Raw genomic sequence first — 23534 nt, forward strand, 5'->3', positions numbered from 1 at the left:
TACAATGCCTTGTAATAGACTTTCAAAGCTTTAAATTTAATACCCCGTAAATTATTGTAGAGCGAGTAAAAAATTGTTTATGAGACATACAAAGCTGTCAAATGTCTATGTCAAATTTGGCGGACCCAGGTTATGTCGCAGAAGTGCGCTAAAAAGGAAGCCGTATGGGCAAAATCTTTTATTTTATTTTTGCGACTTTCCTAAACTTATTTATTTATTTTTGCCGCGGAAAGGTAATCACAATAGTTCAAAGTATCAGGTAGAATGATATATATGGGCGAAAAACTAACTTTTATTATGTTTTAGATCATAATATGTTGGGATACGAAAACATTGTCGAAACTCCCAAAAGAAATATTTTGAAGGAAGTGACAAACGCGTTGTATGTTTCTCCGACAGCAAACCTTAAATTGTTAACAAATGTTGCATTAAAAAGTGCTTCTCATCGAAAAGAGAAGTCGTTACAGATATTATGCGATAGGTAAGCCATTTTATTAGCTTCCCTAATTCCATTGTTTTGATGTAGTCATTGTTAATTTTCGCGGTAATTTTTTATGCAGTTGTGATTCGATGACCTAAAATGTTAAAAATTCGTATTACTTTAAAATTAATAACTACATTTCAGGTTTCTGGAGTTATATCCTTTAACTGGAACGACCAGTGGTATCGAAATTCATCTAGATGCTACGGCGCAAAGGCTCGGTGTCGAAAAACGAAGAATTTACGACATTATTAACATACTGGAGGCCTTGCAATGTGCTACTCATTGCCGTAAGAATACATACACTTGGCATGGGGCTACGAAGCTCGATCGATTTCTATCTACTCTGAAGACTCAAGGAGAAGTCCTTGAGATCAGTCAGGTTTTGCACGGGAAGAAGGTTCCTCTGGCTTCTCCAAAACACAGGTCTTTGGGTATTTTGGCTCAGAGGTTCTTAATGATGTTTCTGGTAGAGCCCCCGGTAAGTTAAATGTTCTCTAAACACAATATTTGTATTTTAAATATATAAATACTTATGTACTCGTATTTTGTGTCAGAGATTATTGACCTTTCTTTTTAATTATGAGTCAAATTTACAACAAAATGTTAAATGCGTTTTTGTTTAAACAGCAGTAATAATTATGTGATAATCTTATAAGATTCTAAGTAAAATCTTACTGTGGTGTTATAAGATTATCGTATGATTTCTTATTATGATAAATTATTATTACTTTACTTAGTGTATAAAAAATGAATGGCACTAAGCAATAACATTAATTAAACAAAGTACCGTAAGTAACTATTATTGGAAAAGATAAATACAATGCCTTTTTATAAACAAACCTAAGTAATGTATCTCTCACCTGCTTCTGCAGTCATCGCCGCATCTAAGGGGTGGTAACACTCTGTCACTTACTGAAAAGGGACGGGAATATACTAGTTTGTAAATGAATACGAGCATATTATTCTCCCCTCTCGTAAGCGAATGTCGGGTTCTATGCGCCAACTGAACCTATGGTAGGTTCGGGTCTGTTTCCAATTATGTGCCTTGAGGTTTCAAATTCCATTTCTGACCAGTTAAACATATAATACTGATTTAGAAAAATATTAAAAAAAAATATTCTTCTATCATAAGTTTAATCTTCTTTTGCTTGTGTAATACTTAATTGAGGTAACATTGATTTCGAACACAGTGCAAATATGTTACAAAGTTTAAAACTGAACCCAGCGTTTGTTTTTGTTTCCCTTTAAGAATATGCTGATCAATTTGGAGATGGCCGTTGCAGTTCTCATCAGTCCACCTCGATATACGAGCCACGATTCTTCCGAGGCAGACCGCAAACACAAGTCTAAAGTGAGACGCCTCTACGATATATCTAACGTACTCTCATCGATCGGCTTAATCGAGAAGGTTTCAGGTTCTACGATATTAAAAAAGCCCGTGTTTCGTTACACGGGCCCAAACTTTATCCCAAAAAAGTATTGCACCCCTTCGATATTATCTCTACCCTTGACTCCTGTCTCACTGGTTGACAACGACAAGAATATTTCAAATCCTTCACGATCCAAGAGAAAATTGGTGTTTCCGTCACCAAATATATCCAACTATTCGAATTCGTGTAGTTCCACACCACCTTCTACTCCTTCTCACAAATGGAATGAAATATTGAAAGTGGCCAATATGGAGCTTACTCGTCTGAATGGTGCTTCCGCCTAAGTCTTTCCATTAAAGTAGATTTATTATTCTCTAAACTTGATTAAGGTGTTCATAACCCCATATTTATTGTTGCGGAATAAAGTTAACGCTATGTTAACACTAAATTGTATCCAAATTTAGTATTATTACTTAAAGCGCCGAACTCAACTGGCGTGGTTTAATTTCTGGAACAATTTTGTCTTCAACATAAAGTACCAAACGCTATCTTTCAAAGATCTCTCTGGTGAAATGAAATGTCTTTTCACTGGTTATTGATTATTTTATTTATGTCTGATGAATGTACCGATTGAATGTTTTGATCGAAAAATTTCAAAATTACTTATTATTAAGTACGTATTATTTCCGTGAAATGTGTTGAGTGTGATTAAATTTTATTAAATATTTAAAAACCTTTATTTAAAAAGTGAACATGAGGCAAACAGTTGGCAAATGTTCTTCCAAAGTAATTTCCTTTAAAAGGATTTATAAGATATATAGGGCAGTACATTTTATATACGGAATGAGGAATTGCACTCAAAATAATACTGTTATTTAAAATATTATTTTAATCATGCTAACCTGCATAATATTATATTTTCGTTATTAAACATTTAATATCGAGTGAATACTTGCATGGACAGCCATAGGCAACTAATCAGAATTAGATTTAGTATATTTTAATTTGGCATTGTCTATTTATTGACTTCAATATTTTGAGCACGTAAATCTTTAGAGACAGGATAGATTTCTTCATTAGATTTAATTTAGATTTCTCTATTATCTTTTATATTACCAGTTAATTCATCACTAAAATTCCATAGATACTTACTTTTAAGTGAAATATTGCCTGATTACGTATTAGCATTATGTTAAAAAAGTTATATGTATTCTGAGAAAAAATGGTTCGAACAGTCTTCCATATTGTTAATTTTTACAATGACAGAAAAACAATAAAATGTATATCTGTTTTAATTTATATTTGAAAACCCACATTAAAAAAAACATTTCTATTGAATGTGATTATAATACAGTTGTTATTTTATAGATTTACTACTAACATGTTAAAATGTTTCTCAAGAATTTTATTGAATTGTGTTTTGTATAAATATATCAAATGGCATATCAATCGAAATAAGCTGATAAAAGCCTCCAGTTTCTTTTCATATTCTGTGTTGAAAACATTTAGGAAAAAATAAATAACTCGATTCTTTCTCCGTTTTAATCAGTATTTACTCCATTAAGATCAATTGTTTATTTATTATTTAGTCAAATATTTCCTTAAGAAAATTAGAAATACATATTCCCTTTAGGCAATCATTATCTCTTGATGATGACATTATTTAATTAACTTCTTATGCTGTTTTATTTTTGATTGTGTAAATCAATTTTATAAACAGTATTTCACGGCAAGACCGTGAAACTTCAGAGTAACATTCCTCGCAGTAAACTTTTTTTTAATGAAAAAATATAATTATTATAATTTGAAAATGGAGACAATCCTTCATTTCTCGGACTAGCATCCCTTCCACAAACCCCTACCCCTCCTACACAACGGCTTCCTTACGTGATACACGCGGACGTGTCCGGTGTGTATCACTTCGTTGGTCAAATACGTTTTTAATTAAAATATAAAAAACGCTGTTTTCCAATAAATTCTTTAGGATGTTTTTTAAAATACATCATAAAAAATGTACCTCTGAAGTTTTGCGGTATGGCATTGAAAAACTGTTGATACCTATATATTTTTTAAAATGTCAAAAACATTATTTGCTTTGCAATATGATATTTTGTTAACCACTGATTTTCAGTTATAAGTTGACCAGATTCGAGGTTACTGCTTCATCATCAGTACTTATACTATAGATTAGTAAAATTTAATTAGATTCAATTAAATAGAATCCTCAAAATAACTCTTTTCAAATAGATGAATCCATGAATTCAACCTGGATTATTTTTTAATTATAAGTTTAAGTTACTTCACTATTTTATATCTTAATGGCGAGTCTCTTAACAATTCAATAATTACATAATAAGTCATTTCTTTACATTATATATTGTATCATTAAAATGTCTACCTGGAACAAATCTGCATTCTGTTGATTTTACTTCTGCTGTGAGATTTAATTCCTTTTTGATTGTTAAAAAAACAAGTAATGATTTGCATGTGACGAAACTTGAAATGTATTTTAATGGTTTTTAAATGAAAATAATAATTTTGTACAGTTTTGTACAAGATTGATTAAATATCAGTTGTTTCGGGATATGTCGTTTGATCTATATCGCATAAATAATGATGTCCATTCTATTTAGTTCTAGTGCAATACATACGTTAAAAGAGTTTATAAACACATTTATTTATTATATTAGCACTGACGAACTGCATAACTTTTACCACATCACAAATTAAAGTTTGTTTGATGATTTTATTTACTCCCATTAAAAATATAACATTATTTATATTATATTAGTTTTAAAGAACATGACTAAATTTTGTTACATTAACTACCAAAAGAACTGTATTTAGAAATTTAACATATATAATTTATTTGTTGATTAAAAAAGTAATTTAAAATAGATTCTTTTAATATAACCATGTCACTTAAGTGCATTTTTGGTTTATATATTATGTAAGTACGTTGGTGGTTAGTCATAAGTATATTGATAATTATTCAGATGCCTTATTTTAATATTTAAATAATAATGAATTGACTGAAACCTATTATATCATAAAAGCTTATATCATGCGTCATATTTTATTTTATGAAAGTATTCATCATTTTGATTCCCGAAAAGTAAATTATATATTTCCAGTATAGTTGGATTTACTCACTGCATAATATGTTTACCAAAACATTTGACCATGTTATAATATTATGACTTGTATAAATAATATATTATACATTTAAGAGTATTAAGTGAATGGTATGAAATGGCTGCTTACGTTATAAAATAAATGATTGGAAGTACATACATGATTTTAAAGTGTTTTACTGTAAATGTGTTTTTTGCCTTTATACATTAATTGATAAATGCATAATATTCGACCAATTTCAAATGCCACTTTTCAATGTAAAACTGATTATATTGTATTTTCGTTGGTCATAATGTTTAATACAGTGTTTTCTAACAATATAATTTTATCTGTGCAATTCTTCATAATTTTTATATTTATTAATTGTTACGAAAGCTGAAATATATATTTATGAAATAAAACATGTTTTATTCAACAAGGAATTAACCATTATGTCAACATTATTGCTAGCAAGGATGTAACTAACTTTTCAGAACATTGCTATACAATCTAAGCAAGGAAGGAGTATTTTTGATACAAAATATAACATTATGTTTGATAAATAACCTACATCATTTTATCAGTAAGTAGTTAAAAACAAGAGCCAACAGAGTTCTCGTTAATAATTAAAACTTAATAAATAACACACAGCTGGCTAATAGAGTCGCCCATATGGAGAAAAACAATTCTCACAAAGTTAGCTACATATTATAGCAATACAACGGGCTGTAGGTACTCAGGCCAAGAATTGCAAGTGTAAACTGAAACCATCCGTTACACTTTTGTTGTTAAACTAAAAATCAAACCAAAAATTTGGAACGCCTTTGTTCTATTCAAAAGAGCTAAAGGGCTTCTCTAGTGAATTATTGCTTTGAGGTTATATTACAAATTAAAATTGTGGTAAATTCGAATTCCTAGTATTTCACCACATTTAAATACACAATAATTTATTGTTTAACATTTGTTGATACTGATTCCATACCACAAATATAAAATTACAAAAGTAACAGACCTACACAATCCTGGTAATTTATTATTTACATCTTTCAATAATTTAACTTTAATAATAATTTACTGGACACTTTACGCAAGGAGAGAAAGCTTAAAAACTTCTTGAAAGAGTGATTCCTATTTATTCAGGGTGGCTGCAGATAAAAATTAACTTGCCTCAATGTTAGCTTTAGAATTTATTATTTAGTGTAATGATTTCATACCTCACTAATAATCGGATAATACTCAAATAATCAACTCTTAATATTTATATCTAACTTGACTTTCTTAGCCCAAGTGTTCGATGCATTCGGTTCATTGTATTTAAAATCCTATGTTTCTCCTACAGTCTCTATTCTTATTAAATAATCATCATCATTATTATCTGCCCATGTCGGTCTACCCCATTTCTGAGTCTTTCTCACCCACTGGCTCTCGACAAATCGAATATCATCTCATTTGTGGGGCTTATTTGGGCCTCGTAATCCTCGGTCTCCACTCCAGAACATGCTTTGTTTCAAGTCTCAAGTTTTTAATCAGATATTCAAGTGATATGGCCCGCCCATTTCCATTTCAACCAACCAATCCTTTCCATAGAATCTTTAGTTTACCTGCAGATCCAATTTCTCTTTATATTTCTTTGTGTTGTTGCAAGCATAACGTGTTCCATGCTTCTCTGTGTAATTTGCAACCTATGAGGAGACAGCTTATTCAGAGTCAGTCTCCACGCCATATGTTACGACGGCTAGAACATGTTAGTTAAATATTATTTTTAGGGAGGTAGGAATGGATATTTGAAATATTGAACTTAACTTACCAAATGCCACCTAAGCAAGATCTATCCTTTCTACTTCACTAGTCTGGTTGGTAATAAAATGATCTATTTATCTCTATGTTGAAATTAGGACATTTCATAACATTGAAAATACACAATACGAGATGTCACAAGAAGGAGACATCGAAATGGAATATTTTATGCATGTGCACTTTTCACTTAACACTTCTAGAAACTGGTAGATGAAAATAGAATAATCTACTTATCCCGAATATTAATTTATTTTCTCTTTATTAGTGTATTTTTAATGCATGACTATTTTGTGTAATTCATTCCATAATATGTCTTCCAATAGTGTAAATAATATTAATAAGTTATACAAAACTGTACAACTGTACTATAAAATCAGTCATCTAATGGTAGGTTTTGATAATGCCGAAATAAAACATGAACTATAATGCGAATCCAAAAAGCTCAATTTCATCTGAATCTGTTATTTATTGTCAAGTATAAGAAAGACATTTCGTAGTTTTAATATTTTTTTATTTAGAAAAAAATAATTACATATTTACATAATTTATCTATAACAATTTTTTTAGTTGGTAGAAAATTTCAAACAATATCAAATGGAAAAAAATAAATAAGTAGACTCATAGGAATTTTTATGCCACATAAGAAATAAAAGCTTTTTTAAACTAAAAAGCGAAGGATTCGGATAGAAGAGTATCACTTTCCAAGTTGCTAGCAAAAGAATTTGAATTATTAAAAAAATTACAATTTATACAAATATTAAACATTTTAATGTAAAGGTGGCATTCTCTAAATCGAACAATTGATTCAAGTCTTATCTAGACTAATCCTAGAAATATTTGAGCAATTATTGCGAGTTTTTAAAGGTACACTCTATTATGTACAAGCAGGGATATTTATAACTATTATTACTATTCCATTGTGGCAAGATAAATAAATAAAATAAAAAATGTTTATTTCATAACACAATCTCTGGAGTATTCTCTTAAAAAAGTATGAAAAAGTCGGCATTTTCTAAAAATATATAACGATTTATGAATGACGTCAGGTAGGTAATGCAACTATCGTTAATCAAATGAATTTGTTCCATACAGTCATGTTTATTTACAAAATGTGCAGAATTACTAAGTGATCTTTGATTATTTAAAATATTGTACCAATTCATTTTTGGGAGAGTTTCTATAACAAGCACTCGTGGACCACTGGAATAAAACCTGACTAAATGACATTGATGATTGTAAATTGTCTAAATGATCGATGTGATAAGGCGCGCCTTGAAGTTGACTATCCTCTCTGAAGTCTGGGCGAGTCTGAGGATGAGATCTTGAATGAGGTTGGATATTCCTCGGTTAGCGATGATAAAGAGACGTGTGACTGGGCCGGGAATTCCTTCCGTGTAGCCATCTCCCTTTCCTACGGTGTCCGCATCAGCCGGTGCATTGGCTTGCTCGTCGCTCTGCTCGGTACCTCCCGATCCAGCGACCAACTGCAAAGCGTTATTTATTCAGATATCAATATCTTTATCTAATTTCAAGGTTTTTGCTTGTCGAATCCAATAATATGTATTATGTCACATTCAAAATATGATATTTGAAACATGAAAAATGTTGAATTACTATTAACATATTATTGCAGTTGACATTGATTTCAACTTGTTAATATTTTGGTTATCTAACAACATCATAATATAATTTTCTAGATCAAAAATATAACATATATATTATACCGTTTCTTAGGTAGTACGAAAATTTAATTTTTTAAAGTAAAAAGAAATATAAGAACAATGCAATTTGTAATACAAACATGTATTTATAAACAGCACGTAAGATAAATGTAATTAGGTTATTTTAAATCCAATTTTAAAAGGAAAATAATTGTGAAAAACAAAATTCAGTTCAATCATCTAATAATACGTAAAACGTACTTAATATGTATAATATAACTGATAAATTCTTTATGTTTTAATTTGTTCCAAAGTTTCAGTGAAACTCAAACATATTAACTAGGCATCATTTTGTTTTAAATAATCCAAAATACAACGAGAAAAAATAATTTATTTTCAGTCATCCTAAATATTTCTTTAAGGAGACCCAAACTACGAGTACCTACATATTAAGTCTGTCAAGTTCAAACATTACAATATACAGCAAATGTCCAACAGTTAAGATGTCAAGAGTGAAAATGGTTTTACTAAGTACTATAGTCAATGTACAAGGTCCAGGGTTATAAAGAAGGAAAAGGGAAATGTTAGGATCATTCTGGTAATCGATCTAATGATTTAAGTTGTAATTAATTTTCTACCAGTGCATGCATAAGTAGGTTTATAAATTAAGGTTTAAAATATAATGAAATTACTATGTGCAAAATTAAAATAATAATAATACTTATTTGTTAGCTTTGCAGCAGGAATTGTGTTTAAAATAAATACAACTGTACAATGTTTACAACTCCAGTGAAGAAAAATAACAAAATTTGTTTTTATTATATTCATCTCTAGGAAATTTATACTTTTACTTCTACATTTTACAAAGGTAAAGGTTTTATTTGTTGCAATTATTTTTTATCAAATATTGGAGTGCAGAACTCAATCTACAATACATCTATTGGTGAATGTGCAATCCCTACATTGAAAAAAATATAACTGATTTTTATTGAGTTTTCTGAAATCAGGTATACTTATTTACATAGCCTCATGTATGCCTCACTTGAAAGGATTGAATGTATTATTACATGAGTTTTTTTTTAATAATTAAATTAACATAAAGTAAATCAACTTAAAACAAAGTGTTATGAGCTTAAAATCAAATGTGAAATTAATTTTTTGATACAGTTGGGAGAATTGTGTCAAAATGAATTTATTTGCTTAGTGTAGTATGAATGTGTAAAATTGTAAGTATTTTTGTAATATCAAGTTTCAAGTTCTCTAAATAATAATAGTAAATAAAGGCGCGTATTAAAATAGACGACTCATTTTGAAGTTCTAACTTAGTGATTTTACATGCTATTATTCACTAAATTATAATAATGCTACAACTGTTTCACATTATTACTATTATTAGGTACACTAGCACCATTGAGCTGATGCGTGTACATCTAATGCATTATGTTTTAAATGTATAAAATACACCGGAACCTCTTTTTACATAAATGGGTATGTAGATTTTCATGGTCACTGTTATCAATATGTATCTTCTTGGGTGATCCCGTGTAAGTTGGATTCATCAATTACCATTACAGGAACCATCTTTAGGGTAAACTCTTTTTACATGGTTTCAAAATAACACTGTCCCAATTCTTATATTATTTTTTAACATTAACAACAAGTAATAGTAATATAATACTATTTTTTATTGGAATGCCCTAGAACACTCCTTTACTTGGCGTATAATATAATATTATGATAGTGATAGTGAATAATATTTGTTACGATCTATAAAAGTATTTTGATGTAATGTTATATTTAGGAAAAAAAATAGTTAAAATAAAAAGTAAATATTTCAATTAAAAAAAAATCTGAATTGATAAAAGGAAACCTATTCAGAAGCATTGTTTTATTTTAATGCACTTTTTTTACAGGGTTTTTTTTGCACGGTACTGTTTGGAACATATCCCCATAATATATGCGCAAAGAGGTTCTAATGTACCTTCCATATACAGAAGAAAAAAAATATTTAAAAAAGCTGAAAAAGTTATTAAACAACTTCACACAGTCAAAAAGCCGTGTTGGATATCAGTCACCATAAGCATTATCGGTTATTGAAAATAAAACATTGTGTGTAAGATTGTGTCGTGTCATGTACAGAGTTCTCCATAAGTGTCAAGTGATGCATAACACTTGCTGCTTGCGTGGGATTTGGTGACAGATGAGAAAAGGGGTGTTGCGTCAAAGTGTATTGTACCACCTTGGTGGTGTTTTGGGGGTTTGGGAGGTCACGTACAGCCGTATGGGAAGCTGTGATGCCGAGTCCGATTGAGTCAGTTCCAGTCAGTATCCGGAAAGCCTGTCCAGCGGCTCGCGCCATACTTTCTGCAGGCCGCTGCCAAACAACCCACATGTCACCACATATTGTCCGCCACATTGAAATCAACCACCACTCTCTAACTGGCAGATTTTCAATAATGGAGTTGGTTTGTTAATCATTATTTGCTCACAACAGATAGCAATAAAGGTACATTTTAATCCTAGAGTTTTCAGTAAGCAAGGGGAAATAAAAAAAAACATTATTGAATCTGATTTATTCTTTAAGGGAATGTTGTACATCATGCATTAAAAAACATGCCGCAAAAGCAATTTTATAGATATAATTTTAATGTTGTATGCTTTCAAATAACAATTTTATGATAGCATCAGTAAGGCAAATAAAATTGTCAAGTTGTGGATTTAAATGTACTAAAAATATTATGTAAGTATCTAAAGATTTAGTATTCAAGGGGATGAAAAATCAGATTCAACAATTCTCGGTTTTTGTTTTTTGTAAATGAAATGAGAAAGAATTTTTGATAGTATATTGACAAATATAAACTTTTTACTAGTATTTTATAAGTAATTCTGTTCTTCTAAAGTTTTCATATCACTATCTAATTTAAAGGAAAAAGCATGAAAGCATTTTGATATATAACATGTGTTTATGCTCCCACCAATTCCTAGGTTGTTGAGTTTTTATCAGAATAAAAATTATTATGCTGTGTAGCAAAGGATAGTTAAAGAAGAGAAAATAAGATAATTATTAGTTGGTCTAGAAGAAATTAATGCACTTGTTAAGTAAGCACACAAGTTATTATGTCAGTGTGGAAATAAAAAAAGGGTCTTTGTTTATTTATGCCCATTACACAAATTATAATGTGTTATCGAATAAGTTTTTAGGTACCTATGTAAAATAAACGGTTCGGCAAATTTTTTTGGCTTCAAATATTTAATTTAATAAAAATGATTAATGTATATTAATTTTAGGAAAGCTTGGAAAAACTATAAAAATATATTTACCCTGATAATATCAAACAAGAAGTTCCCTGATCCCCCACCAGAACCTCCGCTAGCTGATCCTGTGCTGTCTCCCGTTCCAAAACTCAAGAATCTAGAAATATATAAATACGTTATTATTAACAGAAGAGTTTTTAAAATTTATTTTAAAATCAATTTTCTTATTTAACAGAAAGAGCTTCAAATAGTTAAGGTACTATTGTTGTTAATTCTTAAATGATTATCACGGTTATCCAATATTAATGATCGTTTAAATATTGCAGGTAATTAGGTATGTAACTTAGTTTGAAAAAATACAAAAAATATTGAAAATGAAGTATGTCCTTTCTTTTGCAGTAAAAAAACAGTTGGGTACCATCATCATTATCATTCTTTATTCACAACTCACAACATTGCTGAATATGGTAAATAGTGTAAACATAGCCATTGGTACACAAAATGTAGCACATTATCATCATTTCTGTACCCAGTGGTGCATAGGACACTGCATTTGTAAACCAAATGCAGTGTATCTTGATCATCTTCATCATGTATTTTTGTAATTATATTTCTATGTAAATAATATAAAAAACAAATTTAAAAAAAAAAAGGTTATCAGTTCTACACTTTAGTAGCCTGTCCAAGAATAATGATATATTGCAGTTTAAGCAACCTTTGAGTTCAATATTTCACGTCCACCCTGCCCGAAATTGAACCCAGAACCTTCAGAATGATAGGCGAATGCGCCAACCACTACACAATGAAGCGGATTTATCTCCATTTGATTTCATTGTTCAGGACTTTTACCCGAGAGCAGCCATCGAGTCAAAAACGCTCGTTCAGGGTTCTGGTTCTATTTCATACGCGGAACTGTATCTTTATCGAGCTGGACATAAATATTATACCCGCTGATTATTTGTTACCAACAGTACCTATGAAACGTTTTATCTACCTAGAAACAAATGAATATAGTAAAATATTAAACCTTTTATTCCTGTTTTCATCTGATGTGTCAACATCATCCAAAGAGAGTTCATCTATGGCGGCTCCATTATCCGAGGCGGCTCCCTCTTGATCGTTGGTTTCTTCCTTGGCTTCAGCCTTCCCTTCTCCCTCGGGTTCGGTGAACTGAACGCGCACCTCCGACTGCTGCGATTCCGCTTCTGACAGTTGGTTCTCGTCGGCATTCACGGCCGACGTAGCCTGCAAACCATCAAATGCTGAAAGACTACGCAATTGCAAAGTAACAACTAAAACCGAGTTAAATGATTTATTAGTAGCGAAGAGATGAAGACGTGACCGGCGTTCCAGTTTGCTGGAGTTTCGCTTCACGTCTATGAATGCGCGTCGCAGATCCTTGTACGTGTCATGATGTACTTTCGGTCTGCCAGGTCAGATGCTGGTTGTCAAGATGTAATGTCGTGTCGGCCGAAAAGAAACGTCGTCAGTCAGTCTGTAAAAGAGTACGAATTTGAGGGTCGGTCAGTGTGGTAATAGTAATCCCTCGGCTGTCACATTTGCCGAAGGTTTGGGAGTTAACGGTCGGTTGCGGGGCGTCAGTAGAGCGGCAGAAGAGTTGTGCAATTACCGGAGTGGTGCTAGGTAGCAGATCCGGGGCACTAGGGGTGGATTCAGTTTTAGACTCACTAGCGGATTGCAAGGGCCCTTGTGCGATATCAGATTCGGTCGAGGTTGGAGAAGAAATAGATTCGGTAGAAGAAAGATCAGAATCGGTCGAAGAAGAAACGGCCTCCGCCGAGACCGGCGATGCGGATGAATTTTCTGAAGTATTAGTGGTGCTCGAGATGTCTGATGATGCGTCTAGTTTACTTGGATCCACCTCGTTATCTTGCGGAGGTTGTGTGGTAGCGTCTTCTAGATTGCTGCGACTGTTAACGGCGGGGGAATTAGAATCCACTTCGTCGCTGTCGTCAGCGGTACCCGGCGCGAAGGTCGGAAGGTCGACTGATACTCTGGTGCCGGCGTCGTCGTCATCATCATCATCGTCGTCGTCATCATCGGACGAAGAAGTTCCGCTGGCTCCCCCTCCGCTGGTCCCTCCCCTGTTGCCCCCGAGGGCTCCACTCAGCAGGGATCTGCCTACAGTTCGGAACAGGAAGCTCACAATCTGCTGTATTTTTTCAGATACTATCTAGAACACAATTACACATGTTTTGACTAGGTAACTATTGATTCAATGTGGTTTCTCTCGATTTTGCTTCGCACGAAACTGTTTCAGTGCAGAAATAGCAACAAGCAAAGGGTTTTTATAAGCTGTAACCTCTAAAACCAGCGGCAAATAAAGTGATTTTCGCAAAACCACCAGTCAAAATCATGCTTATTATTTTGTCAAAAAACACGGAAACTCCGATGATTAGTGATCAGTTCATTTGAAAAAAAATCTTCCCTTGGATATGTGGAGTTTACCATTTCTAATCAGCGACACGTATTAGGCATTACAAAGCAGTAGGTATTACAAATGTTGATTCTTAAAGCATTGCATGTTACATTAACACCGAAACACTGTCCTTGGAAAAACAATAAAAAGTGTTTTATTTTCATAAAGATCTCTGTAAATGAAAAAAACATAAGTAATGCATAAACAACGGTTAGTGTATAATAATAAAACAAAGGAACATTTTTTGCAAAACACGAGAATTTTTCTTGAGAGAAATATTATAATTTAACATCTCTATTTACAAAACCTGTTATTGGCGAGTACTTGATAGTAAACGTTTTCTTTCCAGAGTGTTTATACTGAAGGAAAACTTGTCTTTGTACCTACAAATATGATTGGGATATTAAACGCATTTTGGCTCATTAACAGAATATTAAAAGTTGATGTTAACTTACTAATCGTAATGTAAATATACAATATTACGCAAGCATTTTTTTTATTTATATGCGACAAATAAACGATCGGTAAAAAGCTGTGTTATATTTTTTACATTCATTTAAATAAATAGAAAAAAATATGATATTATTTTAATATCTAATATATTAAAATATGTGGGTTGCATTAACGTTGCGACGCTTGAGACTTGTTAGAATATTTCAAATATCTCCGAAAATGATGTAAAACATTGGCTTTAAAAAGTGAATAATACCTATACCATGCTAAAGTTGAAATTTGACAATCACTATAAGCAAAAAATAACGATTTTTAAAATATTACCCACCTGTATTCGCGTTTTTACTATGGATATATAATAAAACAATTATCGGAATAGCTTATAATCAACATTACTGTCATAAGACATCCTCGAAACAAAAATAAAATGTTTAGGTAATTTGTATACTTTTGGGTAAATAAAGCAAAATGGCAAACTTTTCTATTACCTATTTAAAACAATCAAATAAAAAAAAATGAAAACACGTACTGTAAAATCAGTCTCTTCTGTAATATCTGTGGTGCCACGGAAAAAGGGCATAAGTCGGCATGGCGCAATTTTACAATACGGTAGTTTTATTTACTGGCTCCTAGAGCCTAGATGATTTATTGATTATTACAATATAAATAAGTGACATTTGATATCTTTAATAATTGAATATATTTAAACCAAAGCTTATTTACGAGTTTACATATTCATTGCTTTAAAAAATGACACATTTGTATGTATTTACAACATATGCCCTTCTTCCTTGTTACTTTTTTTCCCTATACTTCAATCGAATTAGTACTAAGTGCACAAGTCGTAATTTGCAGATACATTTTAGCTTTATATTTAAGCATCCTTTTCAATATATATATATACACGCACGCGCACATTTAAAAATGTACCATAATTTAAAATGTATGATTTTTATTTAGAAACTTTCTTTAAACCTAATATTTATTATGTAATTTAATCATTGTTGACTGTATGTTTCTGAAAAATAAATAAAGTTGATTGCTATAATATTAATACTTTTTCTACATTTATCATCACCATTTCATCAAACAGTGTTCACAAAGATTCTCACCAGGGTCAAAACAAAAAAATACTAAGTTTTAAGAATACAATATTTTTTGGTGTGCAGTGGTTTAACTGTGTGAGTTAAAAAGGAATTAAATTTAGTTTTTAGTCAAAATGAGGAATACATATACTTGTGCCCGTTTTCCTTGTGTGTTCTTCAATGGAGTATCAAACGGTATAAACTTAAATTAACAAAAAATCCGATTTGTGCCCCTTTTCCACGACACCACAGCTATAATGTGGCGGCCTTCGTGGTGTAGTGGTCAAGACGCTTGACTCATTCCGGTTCGATTCCCGGTGAGAACACAAAAAATAAAAATGTGATTTTTCTCAAGCCTGGATGCTCTGTGATGTAATTCACCACTGTAATTAGGCCTCCTGGCCTGTTGTGGTGCAAAAAAAAATGTAATGCGATATTTTATGTAATTAAAAATAATAACGTATTAAAAATGAAGCTTTTGAAAAATAACAATAAATTAATAAGGTACCTGATATTCACATTATTAAGTGAGTAGCCAGGTACTCCAATCAAAAATATTTATAGCAGACGTAATGTATCATTACTAGTTTATTCTCGGAATGGGGATATTTTCGCATGAAATAAGGATATCCAATTAAACATATTCATAAGCTAAAATACCTCTACTTTAAGTAGCTATACCTGGGACAGATTAGGGAAGAGTTGTCTTAGGATTCCAATTGTCCTTTTATTTCTTTCACTCTGTTCAGCATTTGGTTCACCCAGGTGCAGCGATTCCAATGTTTCCTGAAATAAGAATTTATGTTAGTAAAGATCTTCATTACTTTTTATTCTGTTTTTTTTCAAAAAGTTTTTTTACTACACACATTTTTTTATTACATCTTTTGCTTTATTTATTACTATGTATCTTGTTTTTACTACGTATTTTACTCGGTTTTTTGCTATGTATTTTACTATATTTTTCACTATCTCTTCTACCTTTGTGTTTTTTTCTATGTATTGATTACTGTTTTTTATGTATTTTTTACTGGCTTAGAACGGGGTAACTAAGTTAAGTTAGATAGTCAAAGTAACTTTGAATAAATGCAAAATTTTATTAACAAATTACAACAGGGATGGAGAATACCTTAAATAAGAGAATATGGAAGTCTAGGCACTTACAGGGCTTATGACCTGTCATTGGCTGGTTAAAGTGGCCACTTTACACACTGTGTAACATTCACCATTGCCTATGTTTGAACGTCTATATTTCTTCAATTCTTCCATTTGTTGATTTTAGTTAAGTTAAAGAGCTGAAAACTTTATTGTTGTGGAGAGATTCATCTGACTAAATTATTTCACATACTAGGCAACGCCTGAAAACAATTTTTCAATTTTTAAACTTCTTCTTGGACCAGTTGGTTTCATTACATGACTCCCAAGGGGGTGAAATCCAGTCTTTTGTCTACGAACATTTCGACAAACTCAAATATTGTAGTAAAATTTTATGTTTATAATATTAGAATAAGTAAATTTAAGACAATTTTATAAAGAATTCCAATAGTTTTAATTTAGACTGTCAAACCAAGCAAAAAAAGATTTATATTTAAGTATCGTGTTATGTCATTTCTACGAAGCAAATTGAAAATTTCCATCGGAACTTCGAAATTACACCGCCCGCGCGTCACGAGTTCTGGGTCGGTGAGTGATCAAAACACATACCTGAATGATAAAACATCAAAGACAAGAAGCAAAGAAAACCTGGATTTAACTGACGTTTATTGTACAAACCGCTGATTGGCTAGCAGGCATTCCACGACATCGTTTGACATGATCGGATTAGTTTGTTGGAACGACAGACAGTTTGTTTTTGTTTCTGACATTTAAAAGTTGAACCATGTGAAATTGTAATTTATACTCGCTAAACACACGCTAAAAAAACTTTACTCCGGAAACCAGACATTTATTGCTGGTTGCTATCACGATCTCTCACGGTTGCCACAACAACAAACAACATTACAATGTGGACCTTCAGCCCTACCGAAAATTAAAAAAATAGAGCTTTAAATTATACGGCAAAATTTCTTGAAAATGTACAAAAAATATTTTCAAAAAATATTTGGAAGATGCAATTTAATAAATTAAAATGTCTAAGTTGTAAATAATGTAAGCAATATACACCATAATCAATATAATGTTTTTACGGTTTGCATTTCCCGAACTTTTTACTTATTTTTTTAATATTTTTTATTACTATTATATTATATTATATTGAATCTGTAGCAATTGCAAAGAAATCTTAGTAAAAAAAACATTTCGTTATCCAAGTGACTTGCTCTTCAAAGAATTCAGAGTACTGAATATTATTCAACAGTATATATTGAGAACGGTAGTGGTTACACACATAAATAGAGACATTTACCCAAGCGTCAACCACAACCATAATACAAGATACTCTAATAGGGATCTGATACTAAGTGAAGGGGTCAACACTGTTCTGGCATTGAGACAACACTATTACGTAGGCAAAAAGGTCCATAACCTTTTGCCAGAATCGTGGAAAGATGGGAGTGTTGTCAAGTTGCAACCATGAAGTTTCGCACAAATAAATTGCCTATGTTTATATGAATGTATTTATGTGTATGCGCATGGGTGTATGTATGTTATTGTGTATATATATGTGTATGTATATGTATCAAAATGTGTAAACGAATAAGTTTATATTTTATTTGTCAGTGCTCTCTATTATTTTGTTAACTATTATAATATATTAAAATGTAATTGCCTAGCTTGGAACGGGGTATGTACCCTTGTTAGCTGGACAAAGTGAACGTAAATTTGTATTTTGATAAAGAGTGTAAATAAATAAATAAATATTTTTTGGTTGTTTTTGGTAAGGCTGTAAGAAATTTCAAGTGGCAATAAGTCCGCCATTTAACAGTGTACACCTTTGTTTTTTATTTATATTTATCACATTGTATACTTATATTATGTTTAATGAAGATTTATTATTATTATTACTACATAATATAAAATTATATACTAAACATATAATATTAGAGCATTGTTACACTAATATGAAAATATTTTTAAATTTCAAATGTTGACATTTGTTCACTTATCGTACTGCGCATCTACGAGTATCTAAGGCATAATTTTGAATTTGGCCAGTGAAAGTGCGGTAAAAATATTAATTCTAATTGCCGTTTTATGGTTTCAGATAAGTATTAAATATGATTGCAGTTAAACTCGTTAAATTTCATCCTGAATCGTAAAATGTATGTTATTACTAATCATTTCAGTTTTCTTTTGTATTTAACAAGTGTTTGAAATTGGCATTGCCGTAATCATTTTAGAAATATCCACAGCTGAGCGTCTTCAAAACAGTGATTGATTTACTCGTTGTACCTTATCCAATTTACATTGTAAACGCATCTAACGAAACTTTAGCACGATAGATTTTTTTAACGAAAGAAAATACTATTTCAAAAAATATATCAAAATTGCGATAGAGAAGAGAATTTTTTAGATATTTTTTCATCGTTTTATTTTTTAGTTTTCATTATTTTATTATTAATTATATATGTGTACGCGTATGTGTGTGCATTTGTGTATGCGTATATGTTAATGTGTGTATGTATGTGTATATGTGTATGTGAGTAAATATATATTGTGTGAGGGTGTGTGTATATATGTATATGGGAGGCTAAGTATTGTATTGATGTGACAATGTGTGGGGAATATAAGTGGACTTATTGAACAATGTTTGTCAAAAATTATCTGTTTTTTTTAACCTTAATGAGGAAACCTATTAACCACCCTATCAATCGGTGCAAAATGGTTAAGAACGATCCGGCCTTAAGTCAAAATTAAAAAATATGAAAAAAAAGTAATAATAAACAAAATAATAAAAACTATGATCAAAAACAAAGAATAAAAAGATAAGTTGGCCGGATTACATTTTTTTAGATTCACATGTTTACATAAATATACTTTTAATAATAAAAACCTTTGAATGAGCTACTTCTTCATATAAAAAATAATGCACCTTTCCTAGCCACTTTCAAGAAACGCCTGAAATATTATTATATATTCCCAGAATCTTCAACTCCCTGGGTTTTACAGATTTTTTCCCCCTAAATATGTATTTTAATCCCTTTTGTCTTTTATTATTTCATCTTTTTCTCTCTCCTTCCAAACACACTATCTGATCCCACATTCCTCATCATGGCGGCCTCCGTGGTGTAGTGGTCAAGAAGCTTGACTCAACTCACTCGACTCACGGAAGGTTCCGGGTTCGATTCCCGGTGAGAACACATAAATTAAATGTGATTTTCATCAAGCCTGGGTGTTCTGTGATGTAATTCACCACTGTAATTGGGCCTCCAGGCCTGTTGTGGTGCAAAAATATAAATGAAAACGAAACGAAAAATGAAAAAAAAAATCATTTAACATGTTTAACATAATGTACTTTTTAAATATTTTATTAAAGTTAATATGTGTAAGCCTTTTCGCCTAGTTAAAAAACAGATCTTATTTTTTAATTAGTTAGATTAAAAAAAAATAATTATGTATGAACTTATGAACCTATCTTTTGGTATATATTGATGATTTTTTAGTACATAATTTTGACCAATCACTTCTTTTTGACCAATCTGTTTTTTGGTTGGCTGGAAGATATTGCTTTTAGCAATAAGTCCGCTAAAGTACTTATTCTTTGTACTAAAAGTTTTAAATAAAATAAATAAAAGCGGATAATTTTAAGCAATTTCTTACTGTACACCAACATCGTTTAAACGTAGATCATATATTTTTGGAATCTAATTCCTAGTGGATAAAATTGGCCAATAAAATTTGTCATTCTTCGTATGCTATAAAAATATATACGTAATTGATTAATGAGTTTTCCTTACCAGGATAACTTGTTTTAAGGAAAGTCTCATGATTTTTTTCCTCATTTGTAAATCAAATACTTTTATATGCAAATGTCTTTAATAAATGTATTTTATTATAAAATAAAGGCAGAGTTATGAATGTTAAACAGTGTGCATTTTCCAAGTCACGATAAATCGAATGTGATGGTTTGTGAAAGAAATGAAAGTATGACTATATGTGAAATCACTGTGAATAGGGTTATACTAAAACAAGTAGGGGAATTTGTGTATCTGGGAAGTATGTTCACTAGGGATGGAATGACTGAGAAAGATATTGAAAGGAGGGCGAGTGCCAGGAACAGAGTGAACGGTGCACTTAGATCAACCTTGGCAAATAAATGTTTGTCGCAAGAGGCAAAATCAACAGTTCATAATGGTCCCGGTCCCGACCCTGATGTATGGGAGCGAAGTATGGACTTGGAAAAACAGGGATGAAAGCAGGCTGAATGCTGTCGAAATGCGATCTATCAGGGCGAATGTGTGGTAAAACTATTTACGACAGATGCACAAATGTTGAGATCTGTACATTATGTAGGGCTGAGATAAGCATTATTGTCAAAATCAAGAAAGGAGCTCCGTGGTGGTTTGGACATGTAGAGCGAATGGATAGCGAAAGAACGGCTAAGAATATTTGCTATGTGAATGTCGATGGATGCAGAAATGGAAGAAGACTGAGAAAGTCATGGCATGACCAAAACCAACAAATACTTGAAGATGGACATGTTAAAAGTCGAAATAATCGGCGCGCGTGCTTGAGAAGATGTATGAATGTAAAGAAAGTGAGATCTGTATGCAAAGATAGAGTGATGTGGCGTTCTATAATCTCTGCCCACCCTTACTGAGAAACGGGGTGATGGTTTGTTGTTGTTGTTGTTGTTTAAGAACTAATTTAAACTTTTAATAACATTACAATTTTTATAAAAATTTCTCAAGAACATATTTTTTCAAATTAATTTGATATATTTTAAAACTTCCTATTTGTTTTTTTTCTTCAGATTGTATTGTACAGCTTCAGTCTATTGTACAATGAGTTTTGAGATTTTGTTTTTCTCCTCATTGGTAATCTGATATTTTTAAATCCCTAGTTTCATATGCATGACATTATGTATGACGTTGGTTAAATTTGATTGTATTTTATATTTATCTTATCTGTATATATACACTCTGCGGTATTGTAGGGTATGTCTTAATCGTCCCATAAATGATTTTTTTTGTTACATATTGAGAATATTCTGTTGATGAAGGGTGCTTTACAAGAGAGAAAATGGAAATGTGTGTCCTAGTATGAGTTTTCAAAACTAATCAAAAAATAAATTTACCTGTGCAGATTGTGCAGGTGCGATAATTTCTATGATTTCTGGCCTATCGTCCAAACTGGGGGAGGGGTCTGGAGCTGGAACGGGGACGGCTGAGCAGAACACAGCGAGGGTCAGCAAGACGGACAACCTCAGTGTAATTCCTAGGTTCGTCATATTTGTATCTGGAAAAGAAAACATTAATCAATTTCATGACTTTATAACGTTTTTATATTTACGAACGAACAAGTAATCACACAGTTTTCTCGTAGGGGTGGAGAGGATATATTACCACACCATTATATATTTACGAATACCTCCATTTGCACCCACGCCGGTTATTCCGGCACTGGCATGTCCTCATTCTATCCTTTTCGTTTTCTGCACCACCCAACAGTTGCGTCGTAAATTTTCTTAGCGTATTTGAATTACATTTTTGGAAATTGAAAAATAATTTTTAAAATTAATGTAGTCTAAATATTTGTAATAATTTATTAAAAATGAAAGATTCAACGCTTTTAATTATTTCTAATTACAAAAAATACAAATAATGGTACTTTCGCTGTCCATTCGCACTAAATGTCCAGATCATCGCAGCACCACTTTCTTAATTTTGGCAATGACGCTTATCTCAGACTTGTACTCTGTAACGATCTCGACATTAATCATACGAAGACAAGGACTGGATTAAACCCTCTAGGGAGTTTTTAAAATTAGTATATTATAATAAAAATGGAGCATTTAGGGCTTGTCTTTGGCTGGTTTAAGTAGGCACTTACTAGCCAACATTAAGTTTTCAATAGTTTAAACAAGACACTGGTTGATTTAAAATAACCTGTGACGTCATTTAAAGTAGTAAATTTGCTATGATTTTTTTCATCCATTTTAGAGAAACTTCATACCTCGGGTAAAAAAACATTTTTTATATCTAATTTATTTTATTTACATACTCCTGATAGACAACGCCTGAAAACATCTTTCAGTTTTTATGGTTTTGTGGGTTTTTCTCGATTTTAGATAAATAAAACATTGATGACACCAACATACTACATTTTTGAATTATTCTACCGAATTCCTTAAGTATTAATTATATTTGTATTAATATTACATTCATAATTTCAAGAAGCCATTGAACCGCAGACGATTTTTTGAGCGACAGAAAAAAATCTAAATAAAATTTGAGAAAATATGCGCGCAGTGTTTGGTAATGTTACAAATAATTTCAGATGATTTGTAAAGACTCTTAAATCTACATTATTTTATTTCAACTAAAACAATACTTAAATGGTTCATATGAAATACATTATTTTACGTAATTATCGACTTGGCGAAAACTAGAAAGATAATTAGTAATAGGTAGTTAATTTTCCAAAACAATTATCACGTTAAATTGTATTGGAACATAACGATGCTACCAAAATAATGTTGCCTAGACGCCTAGACGACAACTAATTAATGAATTTAGAATTGAAGTTATATAGATGTTCAAACATGACACCGAATGATTAATGTCAAACAGTGTATAAGGTGATCACGTAAACGAGCACAATGACACGTTGATTATGTAAAAGAGTTTCTTCATCTCTGTTAAGATATTTTTTTATTTTTAGGAAAAACAGACAATAATCTATTGATAATTTTTTTTTTAACCAACATGACAATGTACA

The 23534-nt window shown here is 31.4% G+C and overlaps 2 protein-coding genes across 3 annotated transcripts; one reads left to right on the top strand and one right to left on the bottom strand.

Annotated features, from left to right (window-relative positions):
* The first annotated feature begins 115 nt into the window (after window positions 1-115).
* LOC148271336 (transcription factor E2F7-like) lies at window positions 116-3374 on the top strand. Its single transcript, XM_088241515.1, has 4 exons — window positions 116-233; window positions 307-481; window positions 626-962; window positions 1734-3374. The coding sequence occupies exons 2-4, from the start codon at window positions 315-317 to the stop codon at window positions 2196-2198; spliced, it is 969 nt and encodes a 322-aa protein (XP_088097641.1). The 5' UTR covers window positions 116-233; window positions 307-314; the 3' UTR covers window positions 2199-3374.
* A 3885-nt stretch (window positions 3375-7259) lies between these two features.
* Window positions 7260-22051, bottom strand: LOC148271337 (uncharacterized). 2 transcript variants are annotated; one of them, XM_088241516.1, is made up of 6 exons: window positions 21892-22051; window positions 16341-16445; window positions 13564-13875; window positions 12709-12926; window positions 11748-11838; window positions 7319-8249 (listed from the first exon to the last, which is right to left on the bottom strand). In XM_088241516.1, the coding sequence occupies exons 1-6, from the start codon at window positions 22042-22044 to the stop codon at window positions 8010-8012; spliced, it is 1119 nt and encodes a 372-aa protein (XP_088097642.1). In that variant the 5' UTR covers window positions 22045-22051; the 3' UTR covers window positions 7319-8009. The 2 variants fall into 2 exon arrangements, with proteins under 2 accessions (XP_088097643.1, XP_088097642.1); XM_088241517.1 differs by lacking the exon at window positions 13564-13875 and having other exon boundaries at window positions 7260-8249.
* Between the last annotated feature and the right edge of the window lie 1483 nt (window positions 22052-23534).

Source organism: Micrasema longulum, unplaced genomic scaffold (assembly GCF_059751315.1).
Source record: "Micrasema longulum isolate JH-2025_06_02 unplaced genomic scaffold, ASM5975131v1 h1tg002927l, whole genome shotgun sequence".
NCBI classification, from domain to species: Eukaryota; Metazoa; Arthropoda; class Insecta; order Trichoptera; family Brachycentridae; genus Micrasema; species Micrasema longulum.

Excerpts from the sequence above, each read along its gene's own strand:
- LOC148271337 (XM_088241516.1), bottom strand. The coding sequence starts at position 22,044 with ATGACGAACCTAGGAATTACACTGAGGTTGTCCGTCTTGCTGACCCTC. Across the intron at positions 13,876-16,340 it reads TCTTCCCTAATCTGTCCCAG|ATAGTATCTGAAAAAATACA; the intron begins GTATAGCTACTT and ends ATTGTGTTCTAG. Across the intron at positions 12,927-13,563 it reads AACCTCCGCAAGATAACGAG|GCTACGTCGGCCGTGAATGC; the intron begins GTGGATCCAAGT and ends GATGGTTTGCAG.
- LOC148271336 (XM_088241515.1), top strand. The coding sequence starts at position 315 with ATGTTGGGATACGAAAACATTGTCGAAACTCCCAAAAGAAATATTTTG. Across the intron at positions 482-625 it reads TTACAGATATTATGCGATAG|GTTTCTGGAGTTATATCCTT; the intron begins GTAAGCCATTTT and ends ACTACATTTCAG. Across the intron at positions 963-1,733 it reads TGTTTCTGGTAGAGCCCCCG|AATATGCTGATCAATTTGGA; the intron begins GTAAGTTAAATG and ends TTTCCCTTTAAG.